General features: G+C 37.1%; 2 protein-coding genes across 2 annotated transcripts in view; one reads left to right on the top strand and one right to left on the bottom strand.

Moving 5' to 3' along the window:
• Positions 1–1,923: 1,923 nt before the first annotated feature.
• LOC139710592 (dual specificity protein phosphatase 3-like) lies at positions 1,924–9,310 on the bottom strand. Its single transcript, XM_071622519.1, has 4 exons — positions 9,037–9,310; positions 5,752–5,863; positions 3,764–3,878; positions 1,924–2,231 (listed from the first exon to the last, which is right to left on the bottom strand). Exons 1-4 carry the CDS (start codon positions 9,258–9,260, stop codon positions 2,041–2,043), a joined length of 642 nt encoding a protein of 213 aa, XP_071478620.1. The 5' UTR covers positions 9,261–9,310; the 3' UTR covers positions 1,924–2,040.
• A 5,860-nt stretch (positions 9,311–15,170) lies between these two features.
• LOC139711030 (inactive phospholipase C-like protein 2) overlaps positions 15,171–23,502 on the top strand; it is a 200,190-nt gene continuing 191,858 nt past the window's right edge. Inside the window, exon 1 of the mRNA XM_071622957.1 lies at positions 15,171–15,529. Coding sequence (XP_071479058.1) covers positions 15,301–15,529 — 229 coding nt within the window. The 5' untranslated portion in view covers positions 15,171–15,300. The remainder of the gene's footprint in view (positions 15,530–23,502) is intronic.

Here is a 23,502-nt window from a genome sequence, read left to right as displayed (position 1 = left end):
CTGCATTATGTCTTCATACAACAAAAATTGATTTCCAATGACAAACTGCTAGTTATAGACCTATCGTCCTCGCAAAATGAGAGACAACAAATATTAAAAGTTATCAAAGACCATTACCTACAAACGTAGCTTTGTGACAATTATCTTCCATCTTTCATAAATGAAAGTAAGAGCAACAGCAGCAAAATACTTCCAGTGCATTGTTACACAAAAGCTGTAGCAATACAGTGTTTCATTAAAATCACATAATAGGAAATTTGTCATACTTGCTAATTGCATTATGTACAAAGGATGTATGTCTTAAAATTATTACTACACTACTACAGACTGTACTTCTAATTTTACCAATCATCATACTTCTGATCAGGATTTTATTTATAAATATCATAGCACCTTCCTATTGCACATGTGGAGTGGTGCAAATATCCTTTTTGTGCACTCTCTCTACTTCTAAAAACAAATACAGGCAAATATTTACTCTTAACCAATTCCTTAAGCAATATGCAGAGAAACTTGAACACCCTCAAAAGATATTCTGTTTGCCCATCTACAAAGAACAATCAGGTTAATAAATCCACCTGTTCGAAAGCAATCAAGCAGTACATGTTTCCCCTTTCCACGGTCAACTGCATGTGTCATCTAACAATGCACATGATCGATCGGATGTGAGATGTAAATAGAGCATGGGCTGAGGTCTTTTGTTGTACACTATAATGGCATCTGCATGGGATCAGCGAAAATCAAAATCAAGTGAGCTCAGGTTTGATCGCTATGTACATCTTCACACAACTTTTACAGCAAAACAAGTGCACTACCTTATTGGAAAAGGTTGGACAAATATACAGAGTTTTGATACAGAAAAATAACAGATATTGATAAAAGAAGCTATAATTTAAATTCTTTTATCAAAATCATTTTGCTTGTGAGCATAGCACAAATAAACATGAATCTAGGCCACAAAAGCAGGCACTCTTGCATAAGTCTCCACAAAGAATGGTAAAGAATGGTTAACATGTCACAGTTGCTAGTATGTACCAAGTGAGATACATTTATAACGTCAACAAGAGTATGATTCTTCTAGCATGATAATAACAGTTTAAATACATTCTACATGAGTTCTGGGTATAACAATATTGCTAGTGATCACGCAGACAATAATGTCCTGTCTACTCCACAAAGCAGATTAAGTGCATGATGACAATATGAACTATGAGTACACTGTAAACACACCGTGACGCCACCATGAATATTTGATAAATGAGCATGTTTGCAAGACATTCACATTGCACTATTTCAGGTACACCGACGAAGACAATCAAGATTTCAGAATACTATGCAAGATGTCAAGAGACACTTTCAAGAAGACTAAACCATAATCTTGTCTTTTTCTTTTGGCTCATTCCTTTTGTGGATTTTCAGATAACAGAACCAATTCATACAAGAGAATTAGTAAACCCATTACAATCTGTGGTATGAGATTTCTTCTATTTGTCTCCATCTGTACAGATGAACTTTGTAAGATCGCAACTGCTGATCCACATCTTTAACAAACGTGTTGGAACCAGCAGGAATCAAACCTGTCATCTACTGCTTTCCCGGCAGCGACACTTCTACCAGGCTATCCCTGTATGCCAGCAGTGACACAATGAACTTGGAGCAAATAGCCAAGCTCTGAAATTCCAACACTGCTACCCTTTCTACCCCGCTGCTTACTAGCCTGTTGCTTCCATTACGATCTTCTCTTCTTCTTTTTTTCAAATGCAAGGAATACAGCAGTCTTTCCACATAGCCTTTTGCAAGTAATGGAACTTAAAAGCAGCAGTTTACCATAAAAGAAATCATCATCTTTGAATCCCCTTTTAAATATATTAAAAGAAATAACTGTAGTAAATGTTAAAGGAAAAAAAAACTATATTCTCACATTACAGACGTTTTGTCACTACAAGAGAAAAATGAAACAATTGTGCGAATGCAGATATATGCTTTTGTCTCGGAATAGCTCAAAGCAAGAAGGAAAAGAATCGTCATCCCGCTGTGTCATCACTTGTTGTGGAGTTCGTCATTGAGGGCGCACAGCTGTTTCAGGAATCCACTGTTTGGTCCAATCTCCCTCCTCTCCCTGACTGTCTTCACCGCCTCCTGGACCGTCAGGCCGCGGCGGAGCATCAGATACGCCACGGCAACGGAGGCGGAGCGACTGAAGCCCTGCACGCAGTGGACAAGCACCTTCCCTGTGGGGAATCAATGAGGAATTAGCCTTCACAATCATTATTGCACATATCATGCAGTGATTTTAACCCACTGAGGACGGACTGATTTTGCCTCAACATGTATTTCCCATAGACACCTGAGTGAGTATACTCGGGACTCGTTCTCAACAGGTTAATACACCACAATCAGCTCATATTTGCTGATTCATTTTTTTACAAAGTAACTCACACATTCAGGATGAAAAAAAAAAAAAGTGATGAGGTAACACATTTACAGTTTTCTTATTTCTTCTTTTTTTTTCAAGCTCACAATAAATTTGTCAGGCATTTACAAAATGTATCAGTTCATACTTGCTGTGTTAGTTTTTTTACAAAGTGAATCATGCATTCAGGAGGAATAAGAAAATAGTGTTGAGGTAACACATTTCCTTCTTCCTCTTTTGTTTTTAAAGCTCTCAAAAAATTTACCAATCATTTACAAAATGTAATTACACATAATACATGCATTAAGAGTAATAGGAGTGTAGCCTGCTTCTTATTTTGACTCCACACAGGAAAAATTGAATGAAAAATAAGATAAAACGGCAGAAAATTAAAACGAGAACACAGTCATTAAAGGACGCTTTGCATGCTATGTATGCTGATTGACATCAGTGAACACACTGCCCAAAGTCTTGGACACAGAAGATTCCCTTACGTTTCATTGATATACTTTAACCTGTTGAGGATGGGATGATTTTGCTACAACACATATTTCCCATAGACACCTGCCCAAGTATACTCGGGACTCTTCTGCAACGGGTTAAGTTACACAAAGGAGGTACTAGGCAAGCACCTAAAGTACCTCCTTAGTTACACAAGTTCTTTTTTGTTTGCACATGGAACTGACTAGCACTTGGAAGCATTGCTTTTAGATGGTTTTATCATATTTCACACTTATTCACTCTAAATGTGAAATCTGTTTAAAAAAATTACTTTAACATCCCGATGAGTATGATGTACTGTCATATACTAGATTTGATTGTCAAATAAATTGTGTTTGTTTTTTTTCTTTCTTTGTTTTTGTTAGTTCCTGCCTCAACAATTGAAATACCACTGAAAGTCCCATTAACTGCAGTAAGACAGAGTTGGTCCAGGTGATGCTAGGCAGGTACGAGGGAACCATTCTTTATCATGTTGCTTGGGACCGCCAAATTTTCTCAAAATATCTAAGACTTCTCATTTTATCTGGGATAAAAACGAAAAAAAATAGAAAAGGAATGGAACCTTCAAACCTTCCAAAAACATACACTAACCCATTGAGGACGAGTATACCCGGCCATGATCTGAGTCTGGAAATGCGTATTGTAGCAAATCAGGCCATCCTCAACGGGTTAACCCATTCCATACGGGAACCTGGTGGCCTCTGTATTAACCCGTTGAGGATGAGACGGGTTAAGTCAATGGGGATTTTAGAATTTAGGATGGGACAGGGTATATGAGTTAACTAACTACATCCACCCTTGCTATAACAAGGCTCCACTGTGTAAATGTTAAAACATTTTTCTCATTACCATTTTCTTGGGCCAATGCTTCATCAATGAATGAAACAGCTGTGTCGAAATGCTGCTTAATGTCAGACGTAGGGAAGTCGGAGACCATGAGGCCGCAAAATTTGATGTCCACGTCCTGGTAAAAATGAATGATGTAGAGAATAATCTGAATCATTCAGCTCTGACGACCAGTGCTTTGCAATATATCTCTTTAGATAAAATACTAATTTTGTTTTTAAAAAAAACCCTAAACAAAACAATTTAAATCAATGACACTGAAAGACAAACAGCAAAGACTACCGTTTTTAATTTTTCAAAACTGACATCTTTACATAGCTCTGTTTATTGTTGTTGTTGTTTTTTCTCTCAAGCTGACACTTACCACAAGAAAGGATACTTTTGGAAAACAAATCATTAGAATACTTGAAGACAGAAAATAAACATGATTGCACATTCCTTTTGATTCATAATCAACAAGCATTCATCCATCCATCCATCCACTCATATATCCCCCTATCCATTTATTGATTTATTCTTTCATTTCACCAGTAACTCATGGTTCATTCAGTCAATCATCCTATAATCAATCAATTCATCCATCCAGTCATCTGATTTAATTTCAACCCATTCACAAAAAAATCATACAATCTTTTGATAGACTTTGCATCGACATTGCAAGATGTTTAAATTGCAATTGATTGACGTCCATGAAGGGTGAATTATTCTTCTTCTTGCCTCTCATGACGATATCAATATTTTGATGGAATTTTTAAACAAAAATCTTTTTCAAGTATATAATTGTTTTAAGTGCAATATGCTCACTTTGAATATAAGTAAAACGCAATGTGTATTTTTTAAACACGGAGGTGTGCAGTATATTACTGATGATATGATTTTGAAAATTGGTGACATACGTTTGAAATTTTATGAATCTGTAAATTTTTTAGGTGTTGTATAGAACAGTAAGTTGAGTTGGAATGATCATATTGATTCTGTCTGTACAAAAATTTCTCGTTTTATTGGAATTTTAAATTGACTAAAATATGATTTGCCAAGTTACATTTTGTTCGCTCTTTATAATGCTTATATTTTATCTGTTTTATTTGACTGCAATTCTATCTGAGGAAACACATATTCTTGCCAAAGTCAACGACTTTTTATACTACAAAATAAAGCAATTTGAATTTGTACAAAGTCAGATTATAGAGCATCAACATCTAAACTTTTTAAATCATTACACACTCTTAAATTGCAAGATTTGAATAAAATGCAAATATGTTCTTTTATGCAACATTTTCATGCTAAAACTGTCTCACCTTATTTACAAAATATGTTTTCTGTGAACTCTGATGTACATAATTATTATACAAGATCTTCAAATCATTTTCATCGATGGCGTTTTTGAACCGACATATCTAAATATTCATTGCGGCATACTGGTCCCGTTTTATGGAATACTTTAGAACTGAGCAAATTTAATATACAGTTTAATAATATTTTCAAAAAACAGTACAAGAAAATATTGATTAGTAAGTGTTGATACATATTATTCAAATGGGTATATTGGTCTTTCATCTATTTGTATTGTGGTGTTTAGTGGGCTTTTTTTATGATTAACTTGATTTTTTAAGTACTTTTAAAATGATTATAACGCAGGGTATGTGCAACATAACAAGCCTATTCTGGCTTTCTACGTGCATGCCTTTTTCCGATCAAACAAACACACAATGTTAATGAGTTCTGTTCTTTATGTACATTGTACTTGTGATATCTGTGATGCCCGTGTGTGGTTTTTTTTTTAATTCTTTTGTCTTTATCATAATCTCGCTTTGTTTTGTTGACATTTTGTTTTTAAACTCACTTTTTGGACAATTTGCATTATTCACATATATTTTTTATATATTTATATATATATTGAATCAGAAATAAAGATTTAATTGAATTGAACTGAATTAATCAGTGGCAATACACAACAGATTTATTTCATGGTTGACTGAATTATGACTTACGGCATAGTCTTCTGCACTGGTGTCGACGTGAAAGAACTTTGCTCCCTGGGCGCAGTTTAAGATGTGTGTGATCCCCAGCTCCTTAAGCTTGTCTTTGTCTGCTGCTGCAGTTCTGGCACACAAGGGGTTAAACAATGCAATATCAAGGTCCATTATACAATAATGCAATATCTACCTCATCAATTCATATACAGTAGATGATATAGCTGTATATATACCAGTACTTTTTAAATCCATCAACCCTCTGGAAAGGAGTCTGCATTGGCCTTTATCTGCACATGCTTAGATTTTATAAAGTAAAGTCTGTGAACTGGCTGACTGGTCCGAATCTACATAAGTACATGTACATGTTTATTGTTTAAATCAAATTTATTGTTTTTATTTGGTCCATGAACTAAAGAAGTGCAAGAGGTAGTATCTTTCACATGTGGGTGTCAGCTCATTATATAATACATCTGTTGGCAACAGTGTTGCCATACATGACTTGTCGCACACATTTAAGCCAACAAAAAATTTGCATTTAAAATAGTCCTTCTAATGGATCCAAGCAGCTGTTGATCACATAGTTACTGTAAAACAAGGAATGTTCGCGTGCATTTACATTTCGCGAATTTTGCAAGAGCCAAGATTCATGAAATTAAAATGCACATGAAAGTTCTTCTCTACACTATACGCATTGAATGTTAGAGACAACTCGCGAAAATTTCATGCCACAAAAAAGGCAGTCGGCTCCAATTCGCAAAAATTTCACGCGCGAAAATATGTTTTACAGTACTTGCTCTCATTGCTTCCTAAGCATCCATCACAAGTCTACGGCAATTACCCCCTGGGTAATTACCCCAGACCATTCTCCTCCCTGACCCTAACCCTAATCCTAATCCCAAACCTAATCCTAACCCTAATCTAAACTCTAACCCTAAACCTAACCCTAATGCTAATCTTTACTCTGACATTATCACTAACCAGTATTTAGCCGGGGGGGGGGGGGGGGGGGGGGGGGGGTATAACTACCACAAGTACCTCTGTGAATTCCTTTCATTGACTTTTAGCTACATGTTCCTACTGCCTACCAGTTTACTCACCGACATAGAAAGGATAAGGTGTCTTGGCCTAAAGACACAAGATCTGTGGCAAGACTTGAAACCCTGACCTTCCTGTCTCAAGAGCAGTTTGCTATCAACTAAACCAAACATAATTCCCCTCTACCGACTTAGAGAAATTATGCAAGGCAAATGCATCTAAGTGACTAATGATTTACAGTGTTGATACACTCAGCATCACTTCTGTAGCCAAATGAAAATCTGCATGTACCATATATTCTAAAATCAAGTTCTCTACTTTTTTTCTCCAGATTTCTTGGATACACAAACACAAAAAGAATAAATAACCTTCGTTACCAAGATTCTGTCAATGACATCATCTGTCAAATCACTGGCAAAGGTCGGATATGATTTTCAAAATTAAAAGTCTTTGCAATGCACCATCCCATAGACAGAGTATAACTTGCAAGTTTCCATGTAAGTTGTAATATCATGACGAACAAAAAACATCGAAGGAAACGCGTATCATGAATCAATATGAGAATACACTATCACAGTATAGTTTCTTATAACTTTGAAATTAGTTCAACAGGACAATCAGAACACAAACCACTTCAACAGAGAAACTTGGCACCAATCCAGAAGCAAAGGAATTTATGAAGATCATAAAACTCCATGCCATGGACAAATTTGTGGCCATCAATATTTTATTGATATGTGCAAAGTTCTTCTTGTATCAACAAGTTGGAAGCTGGCCTTATCTCCTGCCTGAATCTGGCAGAATAAACAAAGTTACAAAATTGACGGGCCCTAATTTTTCTTGTACATCATCAAAATATGTCATTAAAGGGGAATAAAACCACTATAAACATGTGGATTCAGCAGATCAGCAATAATAGTAGAACACATCAGGAAAGTTTGATATCAGACAATCTTTTTAAAAGTGTAATTTTGAAGTTTCTTTGCTGCCATCGCTGCACAAGGAGATTACAGCAGTTTTTTTTTAACTCTTTAAGTGCCACGTTCGCATGTCCGACTCGGTCGGTGGCGTGCCAGCTTCGCATATTCCGCTCAAACGCACAAACCCGCCCAAACCAATCGATAAATCGCCAACTGCCATAGTACGATGAAAGCGTTTCTCGCGATTCCATTCCTCTCGTCCATAGCTTGCATTTTATGTGGTGATCGACTAACAAGCAGTGTTTCATACTGGATCTGCGTGCAAATTCTAAGTTTCTGTCACTGCTTTGTGTGCAAAAATCATATATTTACAGTAATGTGGCTACTGGGCATTTGAAAGAAAAACGATTGTAAATTTGTCATAGAATTCACATCAATGCAAAGCTTAGCATTTTCTCTACAACTTTGCTCACTTCGTCTATAATTTAGTATAAATCTATAAAAGTTATATACGTTGTAGATGTTAAAAATAGAATGTGTTCTCAATGCATGACTACGTTGGTGTCTCAGAATAATGTGGCACACGGGGGTTTCCACCATGGCACATAAAGAGTTAATGTCTGTAGAACAACATACGATATCGTTTTTTGAATTCACGAAATCGTATTTTCTTCTTTTTACAAATGTATAGATTCCTTTGACTTGTTTCTGTATATGAAAAGGGTAGTATTCCCCTGCTTTCTAAAGAGGTATTTTAAAAGTCAATATGCTCTTTTATCATGCTAAAACGTTAAATTCTGCAGAATTCTCTTGATATTTTCTTTACATCATTGTCCACGCATGACGTTACAAAATGCCATTCTAGTCTTGACACCCTACGATTGGCAGCACTGACAACTTTTAAAACTTGTAACTTCTGAATGGATTGTCTGATTCCTTCATAAGCCACTGATATGTTCTGCTTGTCAGTTATAAAAGGCATACATGTTGTCAGCATTGAATTGAATAGGGAGTTTTAGATTTGCAGCGCGGACGTTTGAGACGACGCTTGAGCTGGACGTTCTCCTCTTTCCTGCGCCATGTTGAAAAGTAGCTTTAGATTAATTTAAATGTAATTGAAATAAAATGGCGCCACCATATGATCGGTGCATGAAGTAGCTCTCTACGTCGTGAATTGTGTGGATGTAAAAATGGTCCGGAACACATAGTGAAAACCCAGGCAAGCAAGCTATGTAGATCGACTTTGATAAGCGATTCTGCATGCTCAGACCAGGGCTTTTTTTCTCTCTGAACATCCCCATTGCGAAAATCTAAAGCTCCCTATTAGTACTTGTACTGCACATACTTTCCACCGACGTACACATTCTCGTAGACTTCATCTATCGGGTTTAGTGGGAGCGAAATGCTCTTTCCTCCTTTCTTCAGCAGCTCCTGCAGCTCTTCCACGTTGCACGAAGAGGATGGGGTGGAGGACTCTGTCGCCATGGTAACTAGATGATCTGTATGAGAAGACACCTGTGGATGCAGCAATGCAAATTTACAGCACAAGTATGAAATCACGAAAATCATTCCTCGAGTTTGTCCGAATGGACATTTTGGCAAAGGGCTATATTGTCACAGGGGTGACAAGACCATTTTAATGAAAATGACTTTTGTAGATTAATGGTCAAATAATGGGTTAAGTGATGTCCTGGCCAAATCCCAACTGTCTTACTCCAAAAATGAAGCCACCACAGCATGTCAAAGGAAAGGCTATCCCATTCACTATAGTACTTTGGCCGCCATGTTTTTTGGCTCTCCTGAACATTTGACATTTTGTAGATATACGAGGTCTTGTCGCCCCAGCGACGATATACACAAAACAGGATAGTGTCAATTCATTTTTTCCCCCAACAAGGAGTAATTTAGTTACCCCATCCAACAGCTATAAAATGGCAAAACATTTCTACATGTTTATACAGCCTCTTTTCCAGCAATGAGTTCAAAGATTTGCGAACTTACAACCCTTTTTATATTATTTGTTTATTTGTATATTTTCATGTTTTGCTTTTGGAGGACCAATAGAATCGCATCTTGAATGAAAATCAATTTCATTTGCTGAATAATTTGCATAAAGCAAAATATACATTGTCCTATCTTATACATGTTACATTGTATGAACATGGCTATTGAAAGCTATGGCTAGCTTTACATAATTTACAAAAGGTACCCGTGATTCAGTTGAAGAGTTAGCTTACAATTTAAACAAACAGAAATGTGTAACTATGTCAATTTTCCAAAAGTTTTGACATCTATTGTTTTGCCATCTCATCATGGCCACCAACTGACCAAGTGGGTACAAGTTTGTGGGTACAAGTTTGTGGCACTCAGATATCTTGGTTTTAAAATTTTGGCACATTTCTACATTTTTCTGCTTCATGAAAAGACAGTCAGTGAGTATAACACAAACACCAAATTATTCAATGCTACGCAGCTTACAGAAATTGACTTTCTATGTATTACCTATAACAGTTATTTGTTATCATGAAACAGCAAAAAAAAAAATGAAAACAAAGCAAATGGGCGTCTGCTTCTTCTTCATCACCCTCTTGTCAAATATCATTTTTAATCATCAATTCTGTGTATAATCATTCTTTGACTTTGTTTTGTTCTGTTTACAAAGTGCAATTCACTAAGTCATACCAAGTTTATGATTAAGAATCTATGCTTTAGGCTATAGCGTAGCAAGTGTGTTGAGAGTTTCAGGGCAGTGCCAGTGAGAGCATCATTCATGATGCTGCTGATGCCGATGATGGTCTAAACAGTAAAATCTCGAGTCAAGGCAAGAGTAAAACCAAGTAGAAGTTGAGAATGACAAGCTACAAGTCATGTTCTTTCTTCTTTACAATTCCCTCCTGCTTACGTACATGACATTCAAACTACGAAGTAGATACTACGTTAGCCATAACAATAATCAATCCCAATCAATACTTTACAAGTTTATGTATCATTCCATTAGGTAACACCGTTCACGGCACTCAGTACCTCGCAAAAACACAACGCGTGGGACTGCAGGTACTTTTAGTAATACATGTAATATTGACAGACCCCGTACAGTACAAAAGTAACTTCTTCGACGGGCTGGTTAATCCCATTCTATCCTCTAGAAGTGTGCATAAACTCGCCCGAGTACTCACACGTTGCAAAAGTCGATGTTTTCAGAGCTTCCGAGTTACCAACGTCGCTGGATGTAGGGTGTTGCACCAACAACAGGCAATGTACTAGTACGGTACTGATCACAACAACCCCAACATCGTCACGCAACACGTCATTCGCTCCACGGGGCAGCGGCGGCGGCGTCAGCTCAGATGAGTGTGCTCTAAAAAACAGGGTGGATTGCGCAACCAGGGCGGTGGGAGGAAACGGGGGGCGTGTCTTACGTACAACGTAATTCACTGAGGGCGGGGCGTTTAGACGTTGACTGTGCAGGTTAGTAGTAAAATAATTCCTTACAGCTGCAAAACTGTCTTCAATTCAATTCAATTCAATTCAATTCAATTCAAATGATTTTATTTTCATATAAAGTAATACAAAGAAAAATATGCATAACGCTTACATGAGTACATAATATTTTAAGGAACTTTGAATCACATAAGTTTCAACAAAACACAATGTATCAACTTTGGTTTTTAGGTACATAATGTAGATAAACAAGTAAGCAATAATATAGTCCTATTTTGTAACTCTATTGTGGAAAAGAGGAATTCGCAAGAGAAGCGTAGCTTGTAAAATTAGTAAATTTACTCTAGGAGATGAGGGCAACTCAACATCCGTTAAGAACTCCATGTGGGATAATTTTGATATCATGACGTCAGGCGAAACGAACAGAAAGAAAGGACTGTGACAAGGACAAGAACGAAAGCAGGGACGGAACAGGCAGGAAAACAAACTTAAGATAACAATAAGAAATAAAAAGAGAGAAACAAATACAAATGTATACAATTCAGTTTTTTGGAAGGGTTACCAAGGCATGAGTGAGAACTTGAAATTCCATACAAATTTACCTAATAATAAAACACAAACTCTTGATATTTTAAGAGTACATTTTTTAAAGAGTAAATCTTATTTGTACTTTTCAGAATACTGTATACTTTTGGTTGTTTTCCTGATAAAAGGTCTCACCTTTTGTTAGGATCATTTTGCTTTGGGATGTCTCCGCCATTTCAAAAGTAATAGATTTTCATCATATAAACTTTGAATTCCTCTTGGAATTGTATGATTGTTCATACCTTATGAGTGGTTTTGAAATGGCTGAGATGTCCCAAAACAAAATGGTCCTAATAAAAGATGGGCCCCGCCTTTTATTCGGACCACAACCAAAACTATACATCCCTTTAAGTTTGTTTCTTCATGTTTGTTTGTTTGTTTGTTTTGTTATTGTTGTTGTTGTTGTTTTGTTTTTATTTCGTTTTCGTCTTCGTTTCTTAGTTTTTTCCACTTTCTTCCTTGGAATTCTTTCATTCATTCTTTCTTCCTTCCTATATATCATATAAGGCTGGTTTAAATTCATTGTTGATGGTCAAGTAGACCCACTTGACTTGAAAACGATGGGCACTGATCTTTCTTGCGTAAAACATTATTGTCATGGCTGTTGTTATTACAGGTTTTCCCAGTCAATTTCACACTTTCGTCATTATGAGTTCATGAATGTGCATTCAAAATTTAATTCACACATAGCACACGCACGCGAAAATATGCGGGCATTCAAATTCAGAATCCGAGCGATCAATTTCATTTATGGGATATTTTTCGTTCCCGTCCTATCAATTTCCAAATGCGAGCATTGCATTTCCCACTCGTGTATTCATTTTATTTATATTTATGTTTTAATAATAATTAGAACAATCATAAAGAATCACATTGTTTACAACGATCTGAGTGATTTAAGTAACAAAATTACAGAAACAAAAAGAAGGGGAGTTAGCGGAGGAAAAATAAAGAAAAGTCCAAAATATTCCCAAATGAGCTTGTTTGGGGCGTTCAATTTCATTTTCATATGATCAAATTTCTACTTCATGCAATCAATAATAAAGGAAATGTAATATTTTTGTGTGTGTTTTTTTTAAAGAAAAGGGTGGGTGAGGATGGGGAGGGGCAGAAAGGGGCGACTATTTCATATAAATGGAACGAACCACGAATTATGTTCATATGAGTTATATGCAAGGCTTCTGTATTATTCTGGATTACTCTCTAAAAAAAATCGAGTGAAAATATTCACTCTTAAAGGAGTGAATTCAAAAAAGAGTGAATTTAGCATGAAATTGGAGTGAATTTTGAGTGAAAATGTTCATTTTCACTCATTTTGGAGTGACCTCAAGGATCACTCGAAGATTTTGGAGTGATCCCTGAGGTCACTCTAAAACGAGTGAAAATGAACATTTTCACTCAAAATTCACTCCAATCTCACTCTAAATTCACTCTTTTTTTAATTCACTCCTTTAAGAGTGAATATTTTCACTCGATTTTTTAAAGAGAGTAAGTATTATTCTTGTGGGGCTTTTTTAAGAGATTTTATATTACAACGCCCAATCAGCAGTGCATCCAAACAACACAACGACAATTAAGCATAAATTATACTCCTTGATGACAATGCATGCACTGAAAAGGACAACGTCCCAACACTAACCACACAATGCACAAGTCAGCTAATTTAAAGTCAAATGTTGCTGACACGCAACGATTTCACATAGTCCCGCAAAAGTAAACGAAAAAGAATCAATAAACAACACATTAAGATGTATATAATTTTCATGTTATCAGTTTCAGTGAAGTCGACATTGTTTTTCTAGAAGGTGCGATATTGTTTTTCTAGAAGGTGCCAATCAACCTCCCCTACTATGCGCTTTTGTATGCAGCGCCAGATATGCCTGTATAATTATGGCTGCATGCATTTCACCCTTGTCATGCACGTAATGTTTAAATTATAGAATAAACAGATGGACCTAATACGGCGAAATAAATGATCTACATCATGAGGCCCTATCCATTCAAAGCTAACTGAAATAGACACACATACACGTCGGCTGCACTCGCACGAATATGAATGACCGACGAGATTCCGTCGCCGGCTTGAAATAAATTTGATCATTGCTGAAATGCGGCGTGCTCCTATCTTTGATTTGGGACCTATCAACTCAGCCGGGTGCTCAGCACGCTCACAAGATACAAAGTTTTCGATGATGATAAGATAACAAAAGAAAAGTTACGAAAAAATGTGTTTTCTATTCGGCGCATTTCCAGTGAAATACTCATCTCTATACTATTTGTACTTTCATCACCATCACGATTTAGTCAGTAGAATGAGCTTTTGAATTTCTTCGTTAAAACTTCATATTGAGGGTATTCAGCTAAGCTAATACTTGATTATGCCTCGCTAAATATTCCACCCTTTTGATTCATAAGCTGTGAATTATTGTTTGCACGTGATGTTTGCACAGGGCGCATTTTTTTTTTTTCGACAATGAAATTTCGTAGCCTATCATTTTATGAAAGTCGATACCGATTTGGGCCGTTCAGTTGGTTAGATTTTACACTATAGGCTTATGTGTGTGTGTGTGTGTGTGTGTGTGTGTGTGTGTGTGTGTGTTTAATGTCAAATTGAAGGTAGGCCTCAACGCAATTTGATTTCAACTTACAAAAATGATTACAAATAAATACCAGCAGCAGCAACAACGAAAAATTAACATTGGACTTTACAATAATCAATGGATGAAATTCATATAATTTTGTAGGTGCTATACCGTAACTTGCGTTATCAAAATTAATGACACTTATAACAATTATCATTGCTGTCGAGTTCAATCTCAAATTTGGGTCAAGTCAGTGGGACTCGTTCCAAAGCAATTCAATGTAGATTTTCTATACCCCCCCCCAACACACACACATATCACGCTCCACTATCTACTAGTATTTGAAGAGTTTGTTAGCAAAAACCGATAAGTCCATTTTTGAAGATTTTGAAGTACGGTCTCTGTCATAAAGTACAAAATAATACCTTTTAAATGATTATATTGGTCACTACATCGATAAGGGTACATTTTTGAAGTTATGGTCAAAAGAAGCAAACATTTTCTTATTATTATCTTTATTTTTCTTGACCTTTAATCGCAAATATCTCCATTTGGCAAATATGGACTTATCGGTTTTTGTGAACAAACTCTTCATTTCACTTGATGAAAATTTAGGCCCGAAAAGAGGAAAGAGAATGATAAAATGCGGCGAGCGAGGGAGAAGCAGATTTTTTTTTTTTTTTTCATAGCGCCATCTATTGCCCAATGACCGTCTTCGTAACAGATTGAGAACGAGTCTTGGTAACATTTGCGGGGCGTCAAAGCGTTAAGGAGCCTAGCTAGATCGAACCCAATAAAGGATAACATTCTGCTCATCTGGGTCCGCATTTGACCTACATGGAATTTTCACAGTGAATGCAGACAGTGCTAATTAATCCTACTGAGGGACCTCCGCCTTCGAAGTCCCGAGGATTTAATATCATCTTGTCCCAAATTGGATTGTTTATATATCTGGATATTTCACATTGCTTGTGTGTGCTGCCAGCCAGTTGATTCTGAAAATGGCTGAAAATGGCTCGGAAGCATCGGACATTAGCCAAAGTTCGGATCCAATAAAGGAGGAAGACAATTCGAGCACGCAGCAGGAACGAGACGATCAGTCAGCGGGAAGCTGCGATCAAGCCGGCCTGCCCCGTCGGTCCAGCCTGATCAAGGATGTCGCTAAGAAGCGCTCTCGGAAGAAGACGGTGTCGTTCTCTAGTTTCCCCGAAGAAAAACCTATATCCAAAGGTAAGTTATCAGAATCTTTGCTGCCACTATGCACTGAATCTTTCCTAGCACATATGAAATGCATTCTCTGTTACGAGTTTGATGAACGGAAGGCGATGGAATGAAAGTAATGAAATGAAACTCATTGAAAGGGCGGACAGGAACTACATGTAAAAATAGACTACGTTGACGGTATTCGTCAGGTGAGCAGCTACAGCATTTACTGCATACGGGACACCGTCGTAATGCTACCCTGGTCCCGGGCCCTGCTCACTACACTACCCAGCATTACTAGGTAACAGGATCTAATGAGGAAAATTAGATACACCAGTGGTGTGGGCTATTTATGGTGTGTGCCTCGATATGTGCGGGTGGAACAGGAGCCTGTTGGCTGTATGTTTGTGCAGGATTACACAGTCTAGTATAAACCTGTGAGTGTGATGGTGTGTGTCTATTCGAACATCTATCTGTTCTATCAAGTGCTACAAACTATTTTGGTATTGTTGTTGTGTGGTGTTGTATCTTTTCCTTCATTTTTTATTCATGGTTTAGTGCATGTCATCAGAACAAAAACTTCTTTATTCATTTCAGATTTTGTTATTGATGAATCAGTTCAACAATTTTGAATTCAAATTCATCATTTGTATTAATGTAGATACATGTATACTTTTTCTGGACAGTTTCCATATTTTTTTTTTTTACATAAGTTCATCAATAGACCTGAAATGCATACAGTATATGGCGTCATAGTCTCATAGCGCCCTCGTTTTAGAGGATATAGGAATATACAGTATTTAATTTTAAACGCAGTTGTCAGAACTGCGGCAACTGCAGATCACTAATGTGTACAAGGCAATGGCTTTAGACTCTAGGATGGCAATGCAGTGACATCGGATTGTAGATCAATGCATAATTTGATAAGGTCTATTGTCCATTGATTCACTTCAGTTGCCAGTTACTTGTACAACAGTAACCCCTTCCCTACGGGAACCTGGCGGCCTGTGTAAATATTAAATCTACGGGGATTTCAGAATTCGGCATGGAACGGGTTAGTGTAAAAAAAAAAAATTCTCTTACCAATAATTCATATTGGAGATGGATTGATTTTCCTATAATAAAGGGATGGTACAGTATTGGTGGAGATGAGAATTGGGCTTTAAACTTTTTGCAAGGATACCAAGAAAACACAATAGTACACAGCATACCATTTTAAGAGGAATTCAAAGTTTATTTAATGAAAATCGGGTTTGGAATGACTGAAATATCCAAAAACAAAGTAAAACAAAGTGATCATAATAAAGTGTTGGTCCCTCTCAGCCATTTCAAAACCAATTTTCATCAAATAAACGTTGAATTCCTCATAGAATTACATGCTCTTTCATATCTCATAAGAGGTTTCTCGTTATCTCACCAAAAAATATCAGAAACCTGAAATTAGGTCTCAACCAAAACTGTACGGTCCCTTTAACATTCTCATTTACCCCAGCCAGAAAGTACAATGAGACTAGTATTGTATGCTGTAAATGCTACCAAGTACAATCCTATACCTTGATAGCTGACTCTTTGGCTGGTAACACACCATATCAAATTCTGAAATGATTGCGATTGTACAGTTCCTGCCTTTTCCTAAAATTAACAAATTTATGTCAACATTTCTCTGATTTTGCATTTTATTAATTTATTGAGTTTAGCCTGATGAATTCATAGACTAACCCCTTGAAGATTAGTCCCGAAAATTCTGTGGCAGGAGTCTATTATTATCATTATTATTATTATCATTTTTATCAGTATTATCATCACAATTATTCATTCGACCAGGTAAAGAATATAGGATACATATAACATTACAAACATGAAACAAAATCAGAATGAACATTATGCACTTGTCAATGTAATGACACACCCCACTACCCCCGGACATGGGTGCGTCATGGTCATTTTTTGACTGACCACACGGGGTTTTTGACGGACACCACAGTCACTTTTTTGACGGACATAACGCTGCAAGTGACGAACACCACAGTCACTTTTATGACGGACAACACGTTGAAAGTGACGCACACCTCGGTCACTTTTTTGACGGACCTCCTCGGTACATTTGACGCACCCCCGTAAATATTGAAATGATTTTTGCATACGTTTCATTCAAGCAATTTCATTTTCTTTCGGTTCGTACACATAATTTTCGGCAAGTTTCCCTTACTATGTAAGCACCGTACCGTCATTCACCGTACATCACGCTGCTGCTACGATATTCCGTACAGTAGTATGTATTCTGTGCATGCAATCCATACATGACAATCACATGTGTGCAGAATGCGCTGTATGTGCGCGGCCATTGCTAGTGCGGTGGATGCATACTGCTGCAGCGCAGGTAGGTACACACCACGCCACGGCATTCATATTCCCGCTCGAGTACTGCGTACTAGTAACTACATACAGCCTAGTCGCTGTACGTAGAGATTCGCACAGCTAACAGCGCGCGTCGCGCGTCTGGTCGGGCTATCCGATCCCGCGAGCAGAAAATGGCATGCGCCCATGCGGCACTCGGCGGCGGCAGGCAGTTCTTCTGCTGCCGTTTCGACAGGAAAGATTGAACTAAGTTGTTACATCGCTGAACAGTCCCTGGTTTGAGATTGAGTATGCATGATTTCATGGGTTTGTTGGAGGGAAAATGTGAGGAGAAAGGGTGGCTTTTAAATTCTTTGCTTGCCAGATTCTGGCAAGCATTTTTTCCTCTTATTCCAAAACGCTTCCCGACTTCGATTTTCACTTGCCGCGGGAAAGCGCTCACTGTAATTTCACTCGCGGTAGTGTGTGTCCGGGACCGGTAGTGTGCAAAAATGCGTGCAGTTTTCCATAGCCAAGTAACGTACCATGACGCACCCCTCGGTTAAAAATAATGCGTGTTATTTTCCATAGCCAAGTGACGTACCATGACGCACCCCTCGGTCAAAATTTTGACCGACAATGATGGGATTTTGACGCACCCCTCGGTCAAAAATTTGACGGACAAAGCTGGTAAAATGACGAACACCTGGGTCACAAATTTGACGGACCAAACGAGGAAATGACGCACCCATGTCCGGGGGTAGTGGGGTGAGTCATTACCTTGACAAGTGCATTACAAAGGGAAGCACTATACTGTCAATGTTATACGAAATAAAAAAATTAATTTAGTAACTTTAGGTCAGAGAATGTCAAATGTGGCGTTGTTAAAATCAAGTCATCTTCAGTTGGGTTATAGGTTTTTTTTTTCAACACTAGTATTATATTTCGATAAAGTTTTGAAAAGCATCAGAGTTACTGTGCAGGAGGCACAGGTAGACTTGTGTAGAGTGTGACATGTACAGTGTATGTGATTATGTGGTAACCTCATCTAATTTTTTCCTTATGACTAGAACCATTGTCTTTGAGCTTTACAATAGAAATGCATAATGTTAGAGCTTTAATAATTTTACACTGTTTCCTTCAAATGAGAAACAAGTCTCATGAATTTTTAAGCCATACTTTTAAATTGAATTAGGCACCCAAAGGGGAAAAATCTCTTCATTATGGAAGAGTGGAAAGAAGAGTTGTTAGTCTTTTTTTATTGCATATTTTCAAGCACTAATTAAAATGCAAATGTTTTAACTTTTTGCTGGAAATGGAGATGTACTCGAGTTTTGTTTTGATTGTGCTTGAACTCACACCATTAATGAGAAATTTAGCTTGGCACAATCATTCCAAGTATCAATTACTTTTCTGAATCATTAAAAAAAAATTATTATTGCTATTTCAAAGATACATGTACAAATGCTGCCAAATGGTATTATGCAAAGTAAACTTTGAACCCATGCTGGGTTTTTGCCCACTGTGTGCAAACATACTAGCGGTATACATTGGTCTGAAACAAGGATGTAAACCATGAAACAGGATGTTAGAGAATTCTGTTTTTGGCAATGTGGATGAATTCTTGGAAGTTGGGAGGTGATGTTTTAATAAACCCATTGATGTTTAATAGTCCTGAGCACACTCAAGCAGGTGTCTATGGGAAATGTAGCAAAATCAGTTCATCCCCAATGGGTTAACTACAAAATATCCTACCTCACCTTGAATTTTTAATTCTTGTATTGGGTACCTGGCATGGCTTTACAGACTCTTCTGTACTGTGCTGTGTTCACTGATTGACACGCCCACTGTTCCTCCATCTCTTAGCTGATTAGCATAGATGCCTGAAAACTAATGATGACAATGAATGGATAATCCCCTTAATCTTTGTTGTGTCACCATGGCCTTCCAGTTTACTGCAGGACAAATTGCTCTGACACCTGAGTTGGTTGGCTAAAAGATTGATGTAAACATGACTCCCTACTACAATGTAGTGTGAGTTTTCAGACTTCACTTTAAGAGACTGAAACAGTTAATGTTTTAAGCTGCAACGGTGTGATTCATTTTTGTTTCTGTTTATACTCAGAATGAAAACTGAATACATTGGATCTGTATAACAACTTGATGGAAACCTGCATTGTCAACTCTTATTGATGCTACATACATAGTAATCATGTTGACTACATGTACAGGTGTATCCCTTCAGTCATGTCTTTAAAATTTAAAGGGATGGTACCGTATCTTGGTGGAGATGAGAATTGGGCTGTTCAGTTTTTGCAAGATACCAAGAAAACACTTATGAAATAGTACAGAACATACCATTTTAAGAGGAATTCAAAGTTTATTTGATGAAAATTGGGTTTGGAATGGCTGAGACATCCAAAAACAAAGTAAAAAATTCATTGTAACACAGAGCAATATAAATATTCATTTTTTGTGAGCACCCCCCTTGCCTGGAATCACCTCCCAGCAACAGTAATCAACAGCCCATCTTCAGAAGTCTTCAGAAGCAAGATAGAAAAAAGTCACCTTCGTTACGATTAATTTAGTTCGCGCCCTCTCTCCCCACCTGGTCCAGCAGCGTATTGATCCAGACCAAGAAAAAAAAAGCGATCGTAATAAAATGTGGGTCCCACACTTCATTAGAATCGCTCTGTTTTGGATATTTCAGGCATTTCAAAGTTGGGCAATTCCGCGGTTAGTAACGTTACATTTGAACAAATTTAGATATTTGTTTTTACTACTAAATTACCATTTATTCATTTCAAGCCAAAATTATGTCAAAAACATGTTCATCATTCCCAGGTTTATGATACAGAAAAGAATGAATACAATCCAAGAAATATTAGAATTTCTATGGCAACTTAAAGGGCTGGTTAGTAACGTTACGAAAAAAGGACATGACAAAAAAATCAATGTCTTGTAACAAAAAGTGTGCAAAAGTTCAAGTTACTTCAAACAAAGTGTTGCATTAATTTCAATTATTGCATCATGACAAATGTTCACACAATGTTTTTTAGCAGTTCGACCAATAATTTCTTAGCTAGACCCCCAAAAGCATGGTTAGTAACGTTACGGTTAGTAACGTTACATTTGTCCGGAGTAATTCCGCAGGTCATTTCACCCTTTTGTAATTGACAAAATGTCACATGACTTCTGGAGTATTTAAATGTATTTATCTTTTACCCTTTAGCAAAACTTTGAGGAAAAAATTTCAAAGGAACCCACTGTAATTTGCATTTAAGTGAATTTCAGCATCCCCAGTCCCACATGTACATTTTAAATGATGGTTTTAGATCTCGCGAAATCAATCAATACGAAAGATAAAATCTACTGAATTTGGAAGACCTTAATGATTGGTGAACATCCATGGCATTAGTTGATACCTAGATTAAAGAGTAAGATAAAGAGGCACATTTCTTTTATCCATGTCATGTCCACCTAACTGCGGAATTGCCCAATTTTCATCAAATAAATGTTGAATTCCTCATGGAATTACATGCTCTTTCATATTTCATAATGAGGTTTCTCATTATCTCCCCCAAAATGTTAGAAACCTGAAATTAGGTCTCAACCACAACTGGGATCCCTTTAAGCTTTGTTTTATAATTTCGGTTACAGCTCGTTATTCCGAAGGTTCGTTATTCCGAAGGCTCTTTAGTCCGAAGATTCGTTATTCCGAATGTTCATTATTCTGAATTTCATTTTTGGATTAACAAATCTCCGGAATAACAAACCTTCGGAATAGCGCCACAAATGTTCGGATTAACGAACCCTTTTTCATTTTCAGATTAATGAACAGGCTCTAGGTATAGGGAATTTGTGTGTTTCGAATTAACGAACTGTCGGAATAACGAACTTTCGGAAAAGAGAATCTTCGGAATAACGAACAGCACCCATAATTTCAGCTCCCACAAGCGGAAATACATCCAAAATAGATCTAGTGCTTCTAAGTCATTCAGAGCCTTTTCACAGAGTTTATTATTTTGATACTTATTCCAAACACAATTTGTAAAATATGGACCCCAGTATACACACAAGGTACAGTATACTCCAGTTAGAACCCTTGCCACAGTTTCTTCCATGTGAAAGAGAGATTTGAGGTAATTGGGTATTTGAGGTTTGTGTGTGTGTGTGTGTGTGTGTGTTCACAATTGAAGATCTTACAATCCATAAATGCTATATTTTTTTCTAAGCTACTTATATGTGTACCCTCAAGTGAACCCAAAGCTGGACACATTTGATGCAAGTGCCCTTTTTTGGATTTTTCATGCAATACAAAAATTATGATTATTTGTTGGTCAGGAGTGAACTCGCACATCACTCTTCTGTATCCGTAAATACTGAAAAATTCAGGAATTGAATAATTCAGTGGGCTGCCTCAAGCAACAGAATTTGCCAGTAAAATCATCCGGTGGCCATCAGTGAGAAAAATATGCATACAAGTTTACAATTGGCATTTGATTCTTTGATAGCTGTTTAGTGTTTGCGATTTGTACTAAATGCTCAAAGCAAATTTGGTCAAATTGTTTCATACATGTACATTATGCTACATTTCTTCATCTAGATCAAAGCATACATTGTACATTGTACGACGAACATTCTTGGGTAGGTAAGCACATCGTACTGTATGCAAATGAAACTGTTATGGTGTACAACACAATTGACAGGGGCACAAAAATAAACAAGCAGACAACAAAGATGCATTTGATTGATCTGTTTGAAAAAACAATAGGCCCTATAGTATCTAAAATATTAAAGTCAATTCTGACATACATTTAAGCTAATACTCCCCCCCCCCCCACCTCTACAAAAAAAAGAAGATAATTCCGGTAACTCATTTATAAAGCTGCTGAAATGTTTATACATCTTGACACATAAATTTGATAATTAAATCTGAGCAGAGTATTAAAACTTGATCAATAGAAATAGGACACTCTACCTTGCCTCTTGACACAAGCAGAAATATTCGCGTGCTTTTATTTTCGCGCTAGTTTCTGATCGCGCGAAATGCGCGAAAATTTCAACACCGCGAAAATTTCCACTTTTACAGTAGTTTGATGAATGTCTACTTTCTTTGTTTGCAATCAGTACAGTGAGAAGGTCTTGCACAAAGGCTAATTCCAGAGATGGTTAACTTGTGGAACGTATCATTCAGTGCCATAATCACTTGAAGTAACCTAAAAATTCTCATCAGTTTTCCTGCCATGAGTATAAAGTCTTCTATCTCTCTACAGTCAAATTCCCTCAGGATGTCATCTGTTAACCTAAGTGATAAATGGTCTCCATGATCGATCTCAGTGAACAAAAGGTGTTTTACTGCATTTGCTCAGCTCTGCAACAATTTCTCCGCTCTCATTTTCTCCCAGGACTTAGGTTAGGGTTAGGGTTATGAAAGGGTTTAGGTTTAGTTTGATTTGAGGATTAGGATTAGGGTTAGGGTTAGGAACGTAGAATTTATGTTTGGCTCAGCGTGATTGGGTATTTGAGGTTTGTGTGTGTGTGTGTGTGTGTGTGTGTTCACAATTGAAGATCTATACAATCCATAAAGGCTATATTTTTTTCTAAGCTACATACATGTGTACCCTCAAGTGAACCCAAAGCTGGACACATCAATGCAAAGT

The sequence above is a fragment of the Diadema antillarum genome, unplaced genomic scaffold, assembly GCF_040938485.1.
Source record: "Diadema antillarum isolate AM-2024a unplaced genomic scaffold, OU_Dant_1.0 scf00000039, whole genome shotgun sequence".
NCBI classification, from domain to species: Eukaryota; Metazoa; Echinodermata; class Echinoidea; order Diadematoida; family Diadematidae; genus Diadema; species Diadema antillarum.
The sequence above is the reverse complement of the archived record's forward strand: the minus strand, read 5'-3'. Positions and strand labels throughout refer to the sequence as shown.